General features: G+C 25.4%; 1 protein-coding gene across 1 annotated transcript; it reads left to right on the top strand.

Annotated features, from left to right (window-relative positions):
* The first annotated feature begins 7014 nt into the window (after positions 1-7014).
* LOC130936213 (MADS-box protein J2-like) lies at positions 7015-14422 on the top strand. The gene is made up of 8 exons (XM_057866254.1): positions 7015-7199; positions 10587-10665; positions 10756-10817; positions 11036-11135; positions 11367-11408; positions 12026-12067; positions 12300-12439; positions 14238-14422. The coding sequence occupies exons 1-8, from the start codon at positions 7015-7017 to the stop codon at positions 14320-14322; spliced, it is 735 nt and encodes a 244-aa protein (XP_057722237.1). The 3' UTR covers positions 14323-14422.
* Positions 14423-19787: the final 5365 nt, after the last annotated feature.

Here is a 19787-nt window from a genome sequence, read left to right as displayed (position 1 = left end):
TAATTTAGAAGAATGTGATGTTGTAAGGGAGCTTGGTGATCTGAACTAGACCTAGTACAATGTATTCCTCGGAGTGCAATAGAAGGTGTTACATGGTTGCTGCAAAGGATGATGATTAGATGAGCACTTTTTGTTTTTTGTGTGGGAGGGAGAAGGGTGTATTTCCCAATGATGTGAGAAGAGAAGTGTTTAACTTCAATATGGGAGCTACAAATTGGAGGCACCGAGTTCTTTTATTTTTTTTCCAAACAATCACAAATCGGACGGTCCGATTTGTGATTTCGAAAACAAAAAAATTTTTAATGTTGAAATCGGACCGTCCGATTTCTATTTTAAAAAATAAAAAAAAAAATAAAAAATACAAAACGGACCATGCGATTTGTAGTTTTTTTTTTATCAAATAAATCGGACCCTCCGATTTGTAGTTTACTTTTTTCTTCAAACAAATCGGACCGTCCGATTTGAATAAAACACCATATAAAAAAAAAACACCTAATCTTCCCATAACAATGTATTACACATATATTTATACAATATAAAAAAAAATTAGCCGATGAGATGAGTAATCTGCGGTTCATAACAATTACTAACATATTTCTGACTTGTCCACTCGCAACTTGACACGTCTCATCTCACTATCTGATTGTGGTTTCCCTCCAACAACCCCTGGTCTTAGATTGTTCCTGTTCCCCAAATTCAAATTTTATTATACCAAGATATCAAACTACTACAAGTTATTCAAACGAGGAAAAATCGATCAAGCTACCTAATTAAAGATGAGTTTGATTTTGATTATTACAGTTATTTAATTATAGAGAAAAAATCTTAAATAATTTTTTATAATTATTTCGAAAGGGAATGAAATTTTTTATAAGAAAATATACTTTTTAACTTCTGATTTTTATTTTTATGATTGATTAGTTTTTTTGTCAATATTTTTTATCTGTATACTGTATTAATTGAATAAGTCTACATGACATATTATACTGTTAATTTATCTATTAAAAACCAATTAAGATTAATAAATTCTTTTTTGTTAGGAGTTCCATTATCTTTTAAGAATAATTATCAAGACAGATTAATTTTTATTTTTATTTTTTTATTTTTTTTAAATATATTAGCTAAACTTACTATGTAAAACTAAGAAATGTTAATAAATTTTAAATTATTTTTATTTATAAAAATTAACTAAAAAATATATTAGTTATTAACGTGTTATACAAGTATATTTTGAAGAGAAATTATTGACAAATGAGCTAATCAATCTCATGAAGTTAAATATCAAGGGTCGAAAAGAATTTTTTTTCTGGGGCTTCGTAGTCCTTCGACTAAATTATCAGAGACCCAATTAAATATTCACTCTTAATTATATCCGTTAATTTAGATAACTACTTAAAAAGACATACAATATAAAAGGTCACTATTTTTATTAAGGCAATGTCATGTAATTGTATTTTTTTTGTTCATAGTATTTTTCAATTTGACAAATCAAGGACTAATTTATCGCAAATCTAAATTTTATATAAATGTATACTTGTAAAATTGCTTTATATTAAGAGTACATCAAAATTAAATTTATTATAAATTAAGAAAAAGAAATTAAATTATGCACTTATAAAAATTTATGTAACAATAATACGCCATGTTTATGTCTTTTATTTCGAGGGTAATCGTAAAATATAATTAGCAAACCAATATAGGTAATAAAATTTGGAGAACTATAATGTTATCCCAACAGTTCAGTTAAAAAAATCACGGATTTTTTTTTTTAAAAAAGGGTAGATATACTCCTATTTTGTCTAATTCTAAGATTCTTTTTTTTTTTTTCATGTACAGCGAATGCACTTTTTTCTGATCTTTTTTCCTTTTCATAGTTACCTAGCACAATAGGTTTTTTAAATTGAGTTCCTGGTGACATATCATTTTTTTTAGAAAGAAACTATTATAACTGTTGATCTCTTTCTTTCTTAAGAAAAAATAAACTCAAGCTAATGGGGTTAATAAATTGGAACGTGCGTAAGCATATCCTTTTTTAGACAAATCAATTAGGTATCTGATTCATCAGATGAGTAAATGTTTTGGCTTAAGTGCTTTTAGAATAATTGTTTTGTTTGGCTTATAATAATGCGTTAAGGACGAAAAATTGGATTCTTTCCCTAAATATATTATAATAAACAAATTTTATATACATATAAAAATTAACTATTAATATAAATTAATTATTATATATTTATATATATTAACTTATACATTTTAGTAATTAAATAATCAGTCGTTAAAATAATTAAATTTATTATAATTGACAAAAAATTTATTAATAATATTATAAAATATTTTAGAAGATATCAAATACATATTTTATATATACATTTATAAAAGTATAATTTCTCTATCTTTATTTAAAGATCTCGAATTTGAATCTCACTCTTAATTTTAAAAAATAGAAAAGTATAGGTATCAACATATTATCTGCTAACTTATTGCTAATAATAATTAATTATTATATTTTAAATATATATATATATATAAAGAGACACATCCAAAAAATATATCTATAAAGACACTTCTATTAAACACAGTTATAAAAAAAAAATTTTATTAGACACATCTATAAAAACACATCTATTAAACACAGTTATAAATAAGAGTTGGTAAATATTGGCAGAAACACTGTTGATAACGTAGCAGGATTGTTAAATATATATATATATATATATATATATATATATATATATATATATATATATATATTATACATACATGCATTTATTAATTATTGATTTTTTATACACACTTAACCTATTTGTAATACATCGTAATCCCTGACTCAGTTAGAATGGAATAAAAAGCAATAAACAAAGCTTTAGAAAAGGTACTGCATTACACCTCTATAGTATGTATATGGAGATATTTGTAATAAAAAATTATTAGTAAAAAATTATTAAAATTTATTATTTTTGTTTTTATTTAATGTATTTTATAATAAATAAATATTAAATAAGATAAATTTAAATTATTTAAACTGATTGTTTTTTGTTTTTTTAATATTACTGAGTTTATTTTTTTTTGTTTTTCTAATATTATGGCGGATATACACAAATATATATAATTTAATTTTAATGCACTATTAATATAAAATAATTTTATATATGCATTCAAGTATATAACCCCACACGAGTAAAAATAACTACTTTTTATATTGACATTTTATATTAATCGCGTGAATAGTCGTCATCTAAAATAACAGATATAATTATATAACTATATAAAATATTTTACATGTATATCAAAATTAAACTTATATATATATATATGAACAAACAACAATTAAATACTTGCTTGCTGGTCCAAATGGTTATACAAACTACCGAAAGTGGAAAATAATGCTAATATATTGGCCTAGTAAAAACTCTTCGTTGCAAATTAATTATAGTTAGTTTACGTACATCCTTAATTATATTTATCTAGAGCTAAGACTAAAGAGTGAGCAGATCGACGATGCAGCAATCTGGCTTCAATGAAGTCTCCACCAAACATCAAGATGCTCTCAGCTGTTTGTTTGAAAAAACTCTACTTTTTAATTTGGATGCCCAGCAACTCTTTATTTGCGTTTGAGATTGGTGCATGTTTTGTCCAACACAGGGATATGTTCTCCCTTACTAGGTTGCTAGCTAGGTGTTCAACTTTATTAGATATATAATTATTTATATATTTTTTAATTATTAATTTAAATTTTTAAAAGTAATTTTATAATATAATATTAAAATTTGTATAACCTAAAAAATTATAATTCGATCCTTGTTAATTTTCAAAAAGATAATTTTAGCATAACACCAATAACAAAAAAATACAAAAATATTTATACTACTTTTTTTTATTAGTTTAAATTTTTTAAAAAATAATTTTATAGCATAATTGATATAAAAAATTCTTATAAAAAAAACCTATTAAAAAATATAATTATTATTAAATTTTTGAGAATGAAACCATTTCGTTTCCTTCTAAACATCAAGCTAGGAATTTATGTTGTAATTTTAATTTTTTTTATTTTAATATATTTCATACAAATTTAAAATATTGTGAGGTCTCATGTAGTCAATTTATTATATTTTTCAACTAGCTTCTTCTTTTTAATTTTGGTATAAATTTTAGAGCTAGTAATAAATAAGGTAAAATAGAATTATGAGTTAAAAAATAAAAATATATCTAAAATTCAATTCTATATCTTATCTGTTAAAATTTCTTAATTCAAATTCTATTTGCATCCTAAAGACCTATATCCGATCCTACTTGATTTGATCCAAAAGAAACATTAAAAAAAAACACAATTTCTAATCATACAATATTTAATATATTTAATAAACATACTAGTTAGTAATATAAAAATTATCAAATTAAGTCTATATTAAAATTAAAAGTAATAAATCATAATTAAATCTACGTTAAAATTATAAATAACACAAATATCAATTCATCACCAAGTTCTTATTAAAAAAAATAGCACAAACAACAATAAAATGATTGGATTAGTAATTTGAAGAAATTATACAAAGGAGCATGGGTGTATCCAAACCTCACCATTCATAGTATATAAAATACACTAACATATTAGAAGTGCTGCAGGTAGATTGGTAGGATTAGACTTATATCCATACCCTACTCGACCTGCGATTCAACTCGCTCCACCTTTAATGTTATTCAACCTCGTAGTAAGCTGTGTTATTATCAACCCTACTCACAGCGAATTAAATATCTACACAAATAGAATTAATTTTGTCAACCCTAAATATAACTGATTATAGATTTTTGCAAACTACAAAATACTAATAAGTGAATCGCGTCGTATCAAATAATAAATTTAAGTAAGTGAGTGTCGATCCTACGAAAATTAAGGATTAAACAAACAATAGTTAATTGATTATTTTAGTCAGACAATTAAAATTTGAGTTTTGAAAACTTTGAAACATAAACAACAATGAAATAAAGGCAAGGCAATGAGTAACGTAAAGATAATATGATTGAAAGAGTTAAGACTTTGAAGATGTTAAAACTTTCGGATTAATATTTTTCACTTTTCACCTTAATCATGCAAAGATACTTCTATGACAAATCATTAGTAATTAAACCTCAATTTCTTTGGTGATTTAATTTCTCTTTAACCTAATTAATCGCTAATTCTTTAGTCAATTATTTAATAAAAGAGTTGAAGAATGCCCACTGATTTATAAAACCACACAATTCATAAGAATCTCCCTTAATTGATTTTATGTCACTTATCAATCCAGTTTCAAAACTTAAGAATTATGAGAATTAGTTTTTAAGTTTAATTCAATTAATCAACTTTTTCAAAAAATTAAAAGAATTCAAATTAGAAAAAAATATTTTTCAACATATTAAAACCCTTTAAGATGAAGAACGAAAATCTTTTCTTAAGAAGTAATCAATTGTATAAATTAAAGGTAGAAAAGCTAATGTATTAAACCATGGAATTAACAGAGTTCCTAACTTTAACCGATGAGAACTAAAAACTCATGTTCTTCAAAGAATCATTAAGAAATTAAAATGATAAATTTTATAAGAAGAGAAAATGAGAGACGAGAGAGAGTCCCCTTCTCTGTGAGTAATCTCGCTTATTTATACTAAAATTTTTACTAATTCAAATTCAAATTCTAAAACTAATCTTATCTTAACATTTAAATTTAAAAAATCTAAATAATATTTTTCTAATAAAAAATAAATTCAAATATAAATTAAATACACAAGACTTCATTGCTGAGGACGTGGGACCACTCTGGGTGCAGGAACTGGCGCCAAACTTGAAGTTGTGGCGTTTGGCGCTAAGGTTGCTTCGCAAACTGGTACTAAACGCCAATGTCATGATGTTTAGCGCCATGATGCCAGAGAGAAAGTATGGCTCATTATATATTGTTGGAAAGCTCTGGAAGTTGGCTTTCTAATGACATTAAAATCGCGTCATTTAGGCATTTGTATCTCAGGTTATGCTCATTAGAGTGTGAAGAGGTCAGGATTAACAGCATCCACGAATTCTCTTTACTTGTTTTCAATTTTTGGTTCTTCCTTGTGCTTTTACTTTTTTTTTTCTAAAATTTTTCTACAAGAATCATGGAACTAAGAAAATTAAAGTACTAATATAGGATAGTCTTAATAATCATATAATTATCAAGCAAAAGTTATGAATTTTCTATAAAAAAATGTCCAAAATAAAATGCTTAAGATACTCATGGGTCAATAACTATTTCGAATATTTTTCTGTTAAATTGACTACATGACACCTATTAATATCTGAAGTTATATTAAATTTTCTCGAAGAAACTAAAAATAATTTTTAGAAATTATTCCTCTTAATTTCATTGACATAACAAAGGAAAACAAAACATGATGTGGAACACTTATAGTAACATTTGGGAGGTTCAACTTGAGTTTAATATAATTGGCTTCAGGTGTGTCCTATGTGATGGATTGGTGAAAAGAAAACTTAGAAACCTAACTAGCTACCTTTTTTATTATCATCAATTTTTATTTTTCTCCATTATTAGTACGCCCTATACTTAGCACCTAGTAATTGTGGTATACAACACAAGCCAAATTTAAAGAAAATTAAATTGAACATTTTGAGGTACAAACATAAAGTTAAAAACCATATATACTAACACTAGCAACGAAAACATGAAAAATATTTGGCATTTATTATTGGTTAAGCCAATTAAGCGTATGTATATTTTTGTGGCTGTAGAGAAGAGAAGATAGTAGTAGTAGAGTATAGTACACCAAAGAATACAGATATTATAAATAAAGAAGAGATAGAAGAAGAAAGCACCACTACTAATAAAAGCAGGAGGGAAACCCTTTATTATTTCTACTTATATTTGTTGAATTGCACTACTACTACTACTACTATTGTTGTTTTATCCCTTTTGGTACCCCTAGCATAGAGGGCTTTTAAGAAAGGACTCTCTTCACTTAACCAATAGAGGAAAGAGAGGAGTTGAAGACATGGGAAGGGGTAAGGTTGAGTTGAAGAGGATAGAGAACAAGATCAATAGGCAAGTTACATTTGCAAAGAGGAGAAATGGTTTGCTCAAGAAGGCTTATGAACTCTCAGTTCTTTGTGATGCCGAAGTTGCCCTCATCATCTTCTCTAATCGCGGCAAACTCTACGAGTTTAGCAGCACTTCCAGGTATATATATACTTTCTAATTTTTTTTATAGATATGTAATTCATTATTACCGGAATAGTTACCGATTTTTTGAAAATAAAAAAATAATTTTTTTTTAAATTAAACAAAATCTTGAGATGTATCCTTTAATTATTTTTGGAATGTTTTAGTGTGTGCCTAAATGTTTGTGCATAAACTAAGTTGCAAAAGAATGTTCTTTTATCTACAAGTGTTTTTGTTTTGGTCATTTTTGTGCAAGATCTGTGTGTTCTTTTACTCAACTTAACTACTTGCTGTTTTTGAATATAATCAAGAACCAAAAACTATGTGTGAAGTGTGTTCAAGTTCCGATCTTTCCAGTTTTTTTCACTTTTTTTTTCAAGAATTTAGATTTAAAAAAAATTGACAAATGAAATTGTTAGATATTTCTAGTTTTTACCCCTTTGATGAAGATCTGAAATCATTGAAAACTTTGCTTTATTTAAAGATGAGTCATGTTCTTGAAATAGCTAGGGTTACAAACATACTTTTCTGGACACCAGGTGTATGTAGCAATATAATGGTGTATGTTACAATAATTGATTTTTCTTCTTTCTTTCATATTTTTTCAAAAAAAATAAAAATAAAAATTTTGCTCAATAATGTATGTTCGCTGAATTTAAAGGTCAATCCTCTCATTTTTTTCTCCCAAGTTTATTAAACTTGTTTGGAAATTTTCTATTCATTCGGATAAAATCAGGAACTAATTAATTCATTATTTAACCCTTGACCTTAGCTTGAATATATATAGTAATCCATCTGTTGTGATTTTTAGTTTTTTTTTTCTTAAAAAAACAAAACACTGCATCTGATAAGAGATTGATTAATGGCTTTTTTTCTTTCTCTCTTCTTCCTCTTCTTTTTTTAAAAAAAAAAATAATAAAAGAAAACCATATACTAAAATTCTATCATTTAGATCCTCTAAAACTTTTGGCCAGGTTAATCAAATTTTACAGAATACTTTTGTATTCAATTCCTTATTAAGATAAAAACCGGGAATTATAATTTATAACCCTCACAAAACCATCCGTTTTGAGTTTCTAACTTTTAGTGTATTATTTTCTTAGTCAAGAAAAGTTTCACTAAATTAAATGTGATTATTATAAATAAATTATTTATTAATTAAGAATGGAGGGTTTACTGTTATGATTTTGGTGTCAGATAGATGGGATGTTTGATATGATAAAACCTGTTTTAGCTTTCTAAAGCTGCAAAAATTACCGGCAATCCTTTAAACCGTTGTTTAATAGTTGTATTTGGTTTTTCATATACAACTATTACTTCCACCTTCTCCTCATCAGGTTTTGCAGTGAAGCACTACAGAGTACACAAGACTATTATGTGCACCTTTCAATAATGTTTGTCTATAAATATTATAAATATAAGTATTTATTAAAAATCAATTTTTATGTATTTATTTATAAATATATAATTTATTTTATGTATTTTTAATGTATATTTTGTAATTTTGTTAAAAATAATTATTTATATATCTTTTTATCAATTTAAATTTTTTAAAAAATGATATCATAAAGTAATATCAAAACTTCTATTTTTAAAATGTTGAGTTTGAATTTTATAAGTTTTTATTAAAAGAAAAAAATTTACAAATTAAAAATTGTATGATGATAATATTTTAATATTTATTTTTTACAAATAATTAAATTTAATGATTAATTTTCAAAACATAATTGACACATATTATAATCCAAGTCAATACATTTTTTTTACTTACTAGAATACTAGCAATTATAATTATTATTATTATTATTATTATTATTTGTCTTGATCTAATGAAGTCTATTTGTAAATGCAGTTGTCAGGGTGTTCGTTAAATACTCAGTTTTTGTTTATATTTACATATTATCATCTTCGTATTGACCATTGGATCATTATAGGTTCTCTCTAAAACGTTACCTATGTTCGGTTAATTGGTGGTACCATAGAAGGTTGTTATTATTGTCAACTGTTAAAACTTAAAAAGTATACATAGGTTAAGTGCTAAACTTGCTTTCGTAGCTTAGTTCTTTAACTTTAATATGCCATTATTATAACAATAATTTTCACAGTCATGATCCCAAATATTGTTGCACCTCTAACTTAGACATATAAAATCTAGTTTTATATTTTCCGAAAAGATTAATATATAAAACATTTTTGTATACAACTATTTTATAAAAGGTTAGCATTGTTAAATAATTAAAAAATGTTATTTTAATTTTAGCAGTATTATTTTTAAAATATCATAGCCAACTGTAACATAAGTCTACTAGAATATATATATATATATATATTTACAATCATTTTAAGGTTGAGTTTGTATAACTTGCTTCTTTCAAACGAAGAATTGCAGTAAACTTTATGCAGAAAGTTGTGAGATCGCAACATCCCTTAATTACCATCAGTCCATCATGTGGAAATATTGCCATAAATTAATTACACATTGATTGAAGCTTAGCTTTAGGTTGAGTTCACTTATTTAATTAAATGTTGATAAGGTTTAAGTAATGTTACATATTTTAATTTTTTTATGAACTAAATCTAACTAAATTAAATAATAAAACTTATAATAATTTTAGCTATGGTTTTCATTCTGTGAGACCAACTTTATAACTAAAATAATTAGTTAAAAATAGTTAGAATTTATTTTATTTGACAATCACTAATTTTTATATTAATGAATAATAAATAAAATAAATTATAATTTTTTTTGTTTCTTTAATATTACCAATCAACATGTTAATGTGTCATATATATTTGTACACATTCACGTCAAAACTAAGTGTGTAAATTTATAAATTAGTAATTGTGTAGATAGACTAAGTGTGTGTATATATTGTGAATATATATATTGACCAAAAGATTAAAGATAAACTGTTAAACTCTAGTTTATAGTAAAATTATTTATTTCAAAAATATAATTATTTATATATTTTTATTTATCTATAATTTAAATGCTTTAGATAAATAATAATTTATGACATAATATTAAAATTTTTATATATAAAAGCCTTGAGTACAATTTTGGTTTAGTTTAAAAAATAGTTACGGAGATTCGACTATATTTTTATATTAGTTGTCGAAAACCTAACACAACCCTTCTCCTTTATCTGGATTTAAGACCGACTATGTACCGCAAGTGTAACATAAACAGAATTGGTTTAAAAAATAGTAATTTAAAAAAAAAAGTGGCATACAAAAGATAAGTTAGTGTCTAATATTTTATTTTTAAAAAAATAGTATGGTAAAGAAATTACATCATTCAAAAGACAAAAAGAGTAATTTGTTATTTTATTTATTAAAAATTAGTTTGTTTTTTGCTATTTGAAAATAATATAACTAAGTTTTAGAGTGATTTATGTGTGACAGCATGATGAGAACTCTGGAGAAGTATCACAAGTATAGTTACAGTGCTCTCGAGTCTGGTCGACCAATCAGTGACACGCAGGTAATCAACTACTTCCTCACAAACATTATTACATACATTTTGTTACAAACTTGTATGTGAAATTCTGATTTGCGATGAGTTGGGTGACAGACAAATTACGAGGATTATAAGAGACTAAAAGACAATGTAGAAGCTCTCCAACGTTCTCAGAGGTATAATATAAATAGGGTAATGTTAAGTTGACAAAAAAAACAGCCAAAACTTACTTTTATTATTTAGCATTTATTAATTGTTACGATAATTAATGAATGCTAAAAAGGCAAGTTATGCCTGTTTTTGGTTTATTTTCTTTGATTACTAAACACCGTAACAACATTTAATAAATAAGGTCATATATATGTATGTGTTAATAATAATTATTATTAAAAAGGAACCTACTGGGGGAAGATCTTGCTCAAATGAATACAACTGAGCTGGACCAGCTTGAGAATCAACTTGAGGTAGCACTCAAGAATATTAGGTCAACTAAGGTATTCATCATTCCAATTCTTTAATTGGACTAATGTCATCATAACATATTCACATTTAATAATTAAGCTTGCAATGCTGTTATGTTTAAATATATAGTTAGTAGACTTGAATTTCTTTTATTTACTGCTGGCTAGTTTGGATATCTAGTCTATCTTTAAAGTTTTGCAGGTATTTAATTTCCTGATTATTTTGGTTTCTTCTCTAAATAATTCTTTTCTATATTTTTTTAGACTCAGTTTATGCTTGACCAACTTGCTGATCTTCAGAACCGGGTATGTGTTATTGGTTTAATTTCTCTTTTTTCTTAATATTAGACAAGTTAGGTTACTTGCAATAATACTCCTTTTTTATACACTTCCCACTTTTAAATATATAAAAAAAAACTATAATTGAAAACATAAAAAATAAATGTATACTATTTTCTAAATAAAAAAGTCAATAGGTTAAGATATAACAAAAAATAATGTAAGTATTACTTCTGAATGTTAGAGTTGCTTATAGGTGTCAAACAAGTTGGTCTGGTCCATTTAGGCCTGCTTGACTAATTATATTATGTATATGTGTCTCTAAAATGAAAGCTTAGTCCATTTATTTTTTATTTAAATAGGCAGTTTTTTATTAAAGAATAAAAAATGGGCTAAAATAACTTAAGATACTTTGGTTAAAATATGAGATATTTGGATTAAATTATTAAAAACATTATTAAAATATGAAAAAAATTAAAGGAATTAAACAAATAGGATCATTCTATTTATTTTATGAGTTAATCAAGTTAAACTCGTTAAAAATTTAGATATTTAAAATGTAAAATAAATCAGTTCGACAAACTCAACTTATAAATTTAACTCATAATTTATTGACACCTTTAATTTTACTGAGTGTGATGCAGGAAATGGCGCTTGTTGAAACAAATAATGTGCTAAGGAGTAAGGTAACACATTGATTGATTTTAACAAACAAGAATATGATTAGGAAATGAGTAATGAGTAGTGTTATGACAGGTGGAAGCTAAGGTAGTGAATGTTATGTCATACATAGAATCATTCTGAATTATTATTTGTAACTGAAAGTGAAAGAGATAGATAGATAGATGAGAAGCTAAGGTAGTTGTCGGTTGATACTGATGAGAATTGAAAATGCATGATTCTGTTTAGATGAAACAGTTAGAAGAACTGAATAATCACTCATCAGAAGTGGCTTTGGAAGACGTGGGCCCCACCATTCACTACAACCGCTTTCCTTCTCAATCAGATCACCCATTTTTCCAACCTGTTCTAGGAGTTAATTCCAACTTGCAAATTGGGTATGTAAATTCTTCTCTCTCTCTCTCTCTATCAGAATTTTATCATGGTTATAACTTATAACAACTGAATTCAATTCGCTAATTTGTCTCCATTAAGTGATAATTGCTTAGTAAATTAGCTCAGTTTAAGGTAAAATTTATTTATTAACAAACTGATTAAAAATTACAAAAAAATTGCCAAAAATTTAGTTAATAGATCAAATTGGTGCAGTTTTTAATAATTAATCAATTTAAAATAATAAATTATAAAATATTATATATTTTATTATATTCGGTTCAACTCTAATTACACCTGTTTGAATTTTTTAACTTTTAAATTTTTAATTTTATCAGTTTGATTTTTTATAACTCTAATGTTTACATATACTCGCTTAAAATTTAAGATAAACTATTCTTAAGTTTTCAAAAAATTAGATTAATAAAGTATTATTTTAATCGTTTTATGTCTTAATTTTATCTTTAATGTTTAAAATATTTTATTTTTATCTTAAATATTTTTTTTCCTCTAATCAAATTAAATTTTTTTAAATATTATTTTCTTTCTATTATTATTATTTTTTTCCTATTCTTCTATTAATTTCACTCTTTATTCACTGCAACTTCCACTATGACCAATATAATTACTATTTTTGTTAATTAAATGAAAAAAAATAATATTTTTTGAAAAAAGATTTTAATTTAATCAAATAACTAAAATAAGATAAAATAAGATGTTTGAAATAAATATAAGATATTTCAAATATTAAAAATGAAACTAAAACTTAATTGATGCATTAGAGACTAAAACAGTGATTTACCTACATTATATTATTATACAGGATATAATAAATTACTTTTGATTTGTTAAGTCCATGATTTTAAACTATGCATGGCTGTGATTTGTTAAAATGTGAAAATTATATATATATATATATATATATATATATATATATATATATATATATATATATAATATTGATGAAGTCTAAATTGACATTTAGTTATGAGTATAAAATATTATATAAAATAAAATCGTTTGGTATTAACTAAAAATTTTCATTCGAGAGAGTCCAATATAATATAGTAAGTGTTTACATTTCGGTCAAATTTCTTATCACCTAACTAACTTTTTAAATAATTTATTTTTTATAATATTTTTTTTAATCAAAATGGGACTTATGTTAAAAAAAATTAACCTAAATACAAACTAACAAGGATAATACAATCTTTCTCTCGTCTTCGAAAAAGATGTTATTTTTTTTTTCTTTTGGTATTGAGATGTTAGTTATTTCTCGAAAAGTTTATCCGAAAATAAAAAATTTTTAATGTTTAAACAAAAAATAAAAACCGGCCCAACATCTGAGTGTGCTTGTTGGGATGCTAGTGCTGTATAACCTGAAATTTAAGTGGAAAATTAATGTATATTTTTACAAATAAAAGATTTAGTACACATAATATTTTACAAAATAAATATTATCACTTTTAGTTTAATAATACCACTTTTTTTTAAATTATATTAATATACAATAAAAAATTATAGATAGATTGATATTATTAAAAGAGGAGTTCTAAGGCGAGTAAGTTTTGTGATTTGTAGCCATTAATTAACTATCATTGGTAATTTTAATGGTGTGAGATTACTCATTTTATTTTTACTAGTTAAATACTGACCAGATTTTAATAAAACGGCTGATTCCTACACTTTTTCTTTATTAAAAATATGAACAACGATATTATTCCCAACATTATATGAGTTTAATTGTAATTAAGAATAACTTATCGTTAAATTTATCCCCCTTTTTTTTCTATATTATTACAGATACAATCAAAGCATTCATCATGATGTGAACGTTGGAGCTTCATCCTTAACTATGCAGGGATTCGTCTCTGGGTGGATGCTTTGACTACATTAATGGCTGGAGTTAATTGCATTCCACAAAGACCAAATGCACTAATGCAGTATTTAGGAATGGAATTAATGATTCTACCATATTTATCCTCAACTTATATATTTTTTTTTCCGTTTTTTGCTTTCCCTACGCACACTATTAATTATTTACAAAATGTTTTAAATAAATGAAAATTGTTAGTATATATATCCTACCAAAATACGAGAATCCTAGAACGTTGTATAATTAATTGTATTATTTGAAGTTAACACTTGTAAGCTCGCTTTTTTAATGTTAATTAAGTTTTCTAAAGTTAAGATGCACCTTGCTTTCATTGGTTTATATATTATTATAGATAATGTTTGGGAGATAATAACTAAAATTATTTATTTTATTTAATATTTATTATATAAATATATAATACTTTTTTGTTGACTTGGAGATAAAAAAAAAAAGAAAACATAAGTCAATGCACATGATAAAGGATTTATTTATATTACAAAAATGTTACTTAATGGGGAGACCCAATTTTATTTTTTTCTGACATCAGTAGATCCCAACCGTTGAAGCAAACCAAGTGAAGGTCCTCCCACATATTTCTAGGGGAGCCAAGCCCTCTGAACAAGAATTTTGGCAAACCAATAATAATTTCTCAAGTGGCAAGTTATTATTTAAATAAATAATTATATAAAATTATATTAATTATATTAAATAATTATATTATAATAAATAAGTATATTAAATAAATAGATAATAATTAATTTAGTAATAATTATAATAATTATTTATATTAAATAATTAAATAATAATTAATGTAATAATTATTATAATAATTAATTATATTAAATATTGATATTCTTATTTAATTAATAATTTATTAATAATTATAATAATTAAATAAATTAAATAATTAAATTTTTATTTAATTAATAATTTATATTAATTATTTATATCAAAAATAATATTAAATATTATTTATATTTATATTATTATATTAAATTAGCCGTTGCAAAACTAGCAGTTAGAAACTAGTTGTTACTATATTACCATTATTATTAATAAATTAATATTTTGTTACTTTATATATACCACTTAGATACACTTGTATTCTCACACTCTCTACTACTCTTCTTCATCTTCTTCCAAATTTACAAAATTAGTGTAACTCCAAATTATATATTGTGTATTATTATTATATATGAATTTATTTAATATTAATATCTTTTAATAGTGAATTATTTATAAATTTATAAATTTAAATTACATTATTAAAAAAATTAATTATATTAATTTCAAGTATTTTAATTAATTAATTAAGTGGGACCACAATAGGGACTAAAGTTAGTTCCTCTTAATGGAGAAGAGAGAGATGTTTTGAGTTCCTATTTACTGTTTATGACGCAAAAACTGATGTAGAGTTACTTTTTATGACAGGTGGGCCATAAACAGGAACTGGGATGAGTTCTCTACTGGAGATGATCTTATCCTTTAAAAATTTCAGTGTTTGTTAAGCTTTTTTAAGAATTTAATTAATTTGAATATCTATTTTCACATACTACCGTGCACGGTACCAGCCATGTTGTAAAATTTAAGGCCTAAGAATCTTTATGAAGATAAAAAGGTAGTGACGATATGATTTCATGAAGATATTATTGATATAGCCCAAGAATTGAAATCTGTGGATGTTACTAAGCTTGTGATGATAATGTTCCCTCAGTTGGGCTGACCATTGATTTTTCTCAAGCATCTGACACTTCATATCATTGAGGGATACATTATTTCTGATTTCCCTTCATCCTCGTAATTCTGCTAAATAATTCCATGATATTTTTTTTTGAGATATTATAACAAGTCCCAGTTTAAAAATATCTTAAAGATATTATTTTCTCATGTTAGATTCATTACAATCAAGTTTTGTTCAAACAATTAGAATCAGTTAGTTATATCAGGAATGTATATCTAATATATTTTCAAATTTTTTAAAAATTGATATTGTTACATGTAGTATTTTTTAAAAATATCTTCTCCTAAATGTCTTTTCTTAATCCTTAAAAAGTAAATAGTAAATAATTGCACTTTACAATTGAAAAATAAAAGAAAGAATTCATTCCTATGAATATGAGAAATGATGACATAAAATAACTTTTAGAATTTGTCCATAATATGCTTCAAAGAGTGTAATAATATTTTTTGAAAAGTTTTATGTACTTAATATATTAAAATTTAAGATTTCTAATAATTTTTTGTAAAATATATTTTTTTATGATATTCTTAACTAATATTTTTAAAAATTAATTTTAATTGATCGAATAATCAATTCGATTGTCTATTTAAATAAGTGTCAAAAATTCGAAAATTTTTTTGCATGTATAAGAGTCTATTAGTTAGCAATATATCCTTAAATGAAGTTAAAATCTAGGACAAATTAACTCTAAACGGCAAATCTAAAAAATATCATAGAAAAAATCGCTAATATCTTTAAGACAGATATTAATAAATTATATTATTTTCTGACCTTCTGAAAAAGGTTGGCTAATTTTTTTAAATATAGAAAAAGATTATTGTGTATAATTCATCCTAATAGTTAATTTGTGTATTTTTCTTTGATATGAATTTAGTTTTTTTAATTTTAAATGATAAATCGAACCTTCAAATTTAAAGAATAATAAAATTTGTAAAAAAATCGGAAAGTCAAATTAAATTTCTTAAGTTCACAAATCTAAGGATCTAATTTGTATTGAAATAATTTGTTTTTCATTATGAAATAAATCGAAAAATCTGATTTATATATTTAAAAAATTAATATTAAAATACAAATATGAGAATCAAATTTGTATGTTTAAAAAAATTTAAAATAAAAAATCTAATCCTCAAATTCGTATGTTAAATAAAAAAATGAAAATTACGAATCTAACCCTTAGATTTATTCTCTCCATATAAAAAAAATACATCGAGTCTTCACATTATTTTTTAGTCAATACAAGTATACAACACAGAACACATACCCACCCCACTTACATACTCTCTTTTTCATCAAAAGAAATTCAAACCCATGTGACATTTTTAAGAGGCAAATGTATTTACTATTGGGACAAAACACCATTGAAAACCTAACACTAAAATTAAAAATAAAAAAGGTTTGTTCTAAACACAAACAATTGATAGGACTGTGGAACTTTTTTTTTTTTGGGTCAGAGGATTGTGGAAACTTTAAAGTCAAAAGGAAAAAGCAGCAGGCCAATATTATGGGTTCGGCCTCAGACCTTGGGGCCTTAATTAGTAATGAAATGAATGCCTTTTGGTAAACACACCCGACAGACACACTCAAATATGTAATCCAAAAAGAATATTCTGTTCATATCAAATATTTTTTTATGTTTTTATTTTTAATCATAATCTCCATTTTGTTTCTCTTTTTTTATCACATTCAGTTCCCTTCTCACCTTAAATGTCATTTCGGGATACAAATGCTATGCCTATGCTGAATTAAAAGTTTACGCGCACATGAAACGTATTGAATAAAATAATATTAAACAAACTAAAGGTTTTCACTAAAATCATAAAAAGTTATGCATTTGTAGCAAGTAGCAACATGGAGTTTGATTGAACAACAATAATGTTTACATTTTACAACACAAATCATTTTAATTTATTGTGTTTATATTATGTTCAGCGACGTAAGAAGACAGAGTGGGGCAGCTGTCGTCCCCAAATAGATTGATCATTGATTAGGGATTCATCATTGAAGGTAATTATTTGAATTATATTATTTGTATTATAAATTTATTGTATTATATTATTTTATTTTAGCGTTGAGCACGAAAACCTAAACCGGCTAAACGCGAAAGCAACAAGGCAACAACACCCAAGACAACTACATAACAAGGGTGTTAATATTTATTTATTTTTCTTTAAAATAAAGCAAAACCGATGGTAAATTACACAAACTAAATTAGTCCCTATTTTTTATTTTTAAAAAGTATATCTTTTATATTTTTAGATTCACTAAAAGAATTAATAAGCACTAAGTTTGAGAATAAGGACTTACACTACCAAGTACTCTCTGGTAGAATTTTTTTAGAAGAGCAATTCTTTTTTATTGGTGACCTATTATTATGCTGTGACTACAAGATGCATACATTGTATGACAGAGAAAGGGAGAATTGATGGAAAATAATGAGATAATTTTGAAAAAAATGATTGTGAGGACCTGCAATTTGATTCAAACGATATCAGGATAGAATTGGAGAATTATGGAAAAAGTCTGATAAGACGGCTAATAGTAGACACTACCTTCTCAGTTGGTACTATGGAAGCAGTCCTATGAACAATATGGGAGAGACCTGAGGAGTTTAGGGTTATAGGCCATGGTAATAACACGTTTTTTTTTTTTTTACAAAGAAACAAATGCTTTTAGAATTGAACGTGGATCACCATGGTTATTCAAAAACTTTATCATTCATCCTAGGCGATGGAAGGAAGGAATGGTAATAAAAGAGGAAGATTATTCGCATGTACCTATTTGGATCCAAATTGGGGGTCTTCCAAAACACTGTAAAACTCTAAAATTTGGACAAAAATTAGGCAAGCAACTTGGAAAGGTGTTAGAGATTGACTTTTTCAATGTGCAAGAAAGGAAGGGACGAATTGTGAAAATCAAAGTCAATATTGATGCAACACTGGTTCTGCGAAGCAAGATGAATCTAGTAGGACCAGATGAGAAACGCTTGGAAGTGAGATTTAGGTATGAGAGGATAGGCATATACTGCTTGTTTTGTAGGCATGTAAGTCACGAGGAATGATAATATGAATGCCTACTAGAGGATATTGCAGATGGAAAGCAGAGAGAGAATCGAATCAAAGAAGATGACAAAGCTGATCAGGTTGGATGGAGGATAGGAGGAAAAAAGAATGAGGAATCCAACTTTGTGGTTAGAGATACTTCACTTCCAAGATGACCGACCCCTGTGAGTTTACTTAAAGGATTCTCTAAACTCAACACGAGGGAGGAGACTTCTGGAGAAAACAAAAATTTAGAATCACAGGGAAATTTAGTTATTGAGGGAGCGCGATATTTAAAAGGAGATCAAAGAACACTAAGCATAGGTAACTCGGAGAAATCAACATTGAAAGAATTAAATGATAATGATATTGTTGCAATCACAATTAATGAAAATTCATTTGAATTCAAAATAAAGGACCTTAAGGCCTATAATTTGGAGGAGAATGTCTTCCATTCACCATTACAAGAAACTACTAACAGAGAGGATCTTTCTTTCAATAGGGGATCAGGAGGTACAGAAGGCACAGAAAATGTTGAAAAGTGAAAAGAATGGAAGAACTTGGCCAGAAAAAAGAATGTTGACCAGAATCAAGTAATAGGTGCAAAGGGGAGAACTAATGAAAAACCAGAGAACAAAAGTCCTAAAAATGTGTGTGTGCAAAGAGACTGTACTATTACTGAAGAGGTGGAGGGTGCC

Source organism: Arachis stenosperma, chromosome 1, assembly GCF_014773155.1.
Source record: "Arachis stenosperma cultivar V10309 chromosome 1, arast.V10309.gnm1.PFL2, whole genome shotgun sequence".
In the NCBI taxonomy this organism is placed as follows: Eukaryota; Viridiplantae; Streptophyta; class Magnoliopsida; order Fabales; family Fabaceae; genus Arachis; species Arachis stenosperma.
This window is presented reverse-complemented; position numbering and strand designations above follow the sequence as displayed.

Bases quoted from the DNA above. Each gene is read 5' to 3' on its own strand.
- LOC130936213 (XM_057866254.1), top strand. From the start codon at position 7,015: ATGGGAAGGGGTAAGGTTGAGTTGAAGAGGATAGAGAACAAGATCAAT. The intron at 11,136-11,366 runs GTATTCATCATT...ATATTTTTTTAG, and splicing joins AGAATATTAGGTCAACTAAG to ACTCAGTTTATGCTTGACCA. The intron at 11,409-12,025 runs GTATGTGTTATT...AGTGTGATGCAG, and splicing joins TTGCTGATCTTCAGAACCGG to GAAATGGCGCTTGTTGAAAC.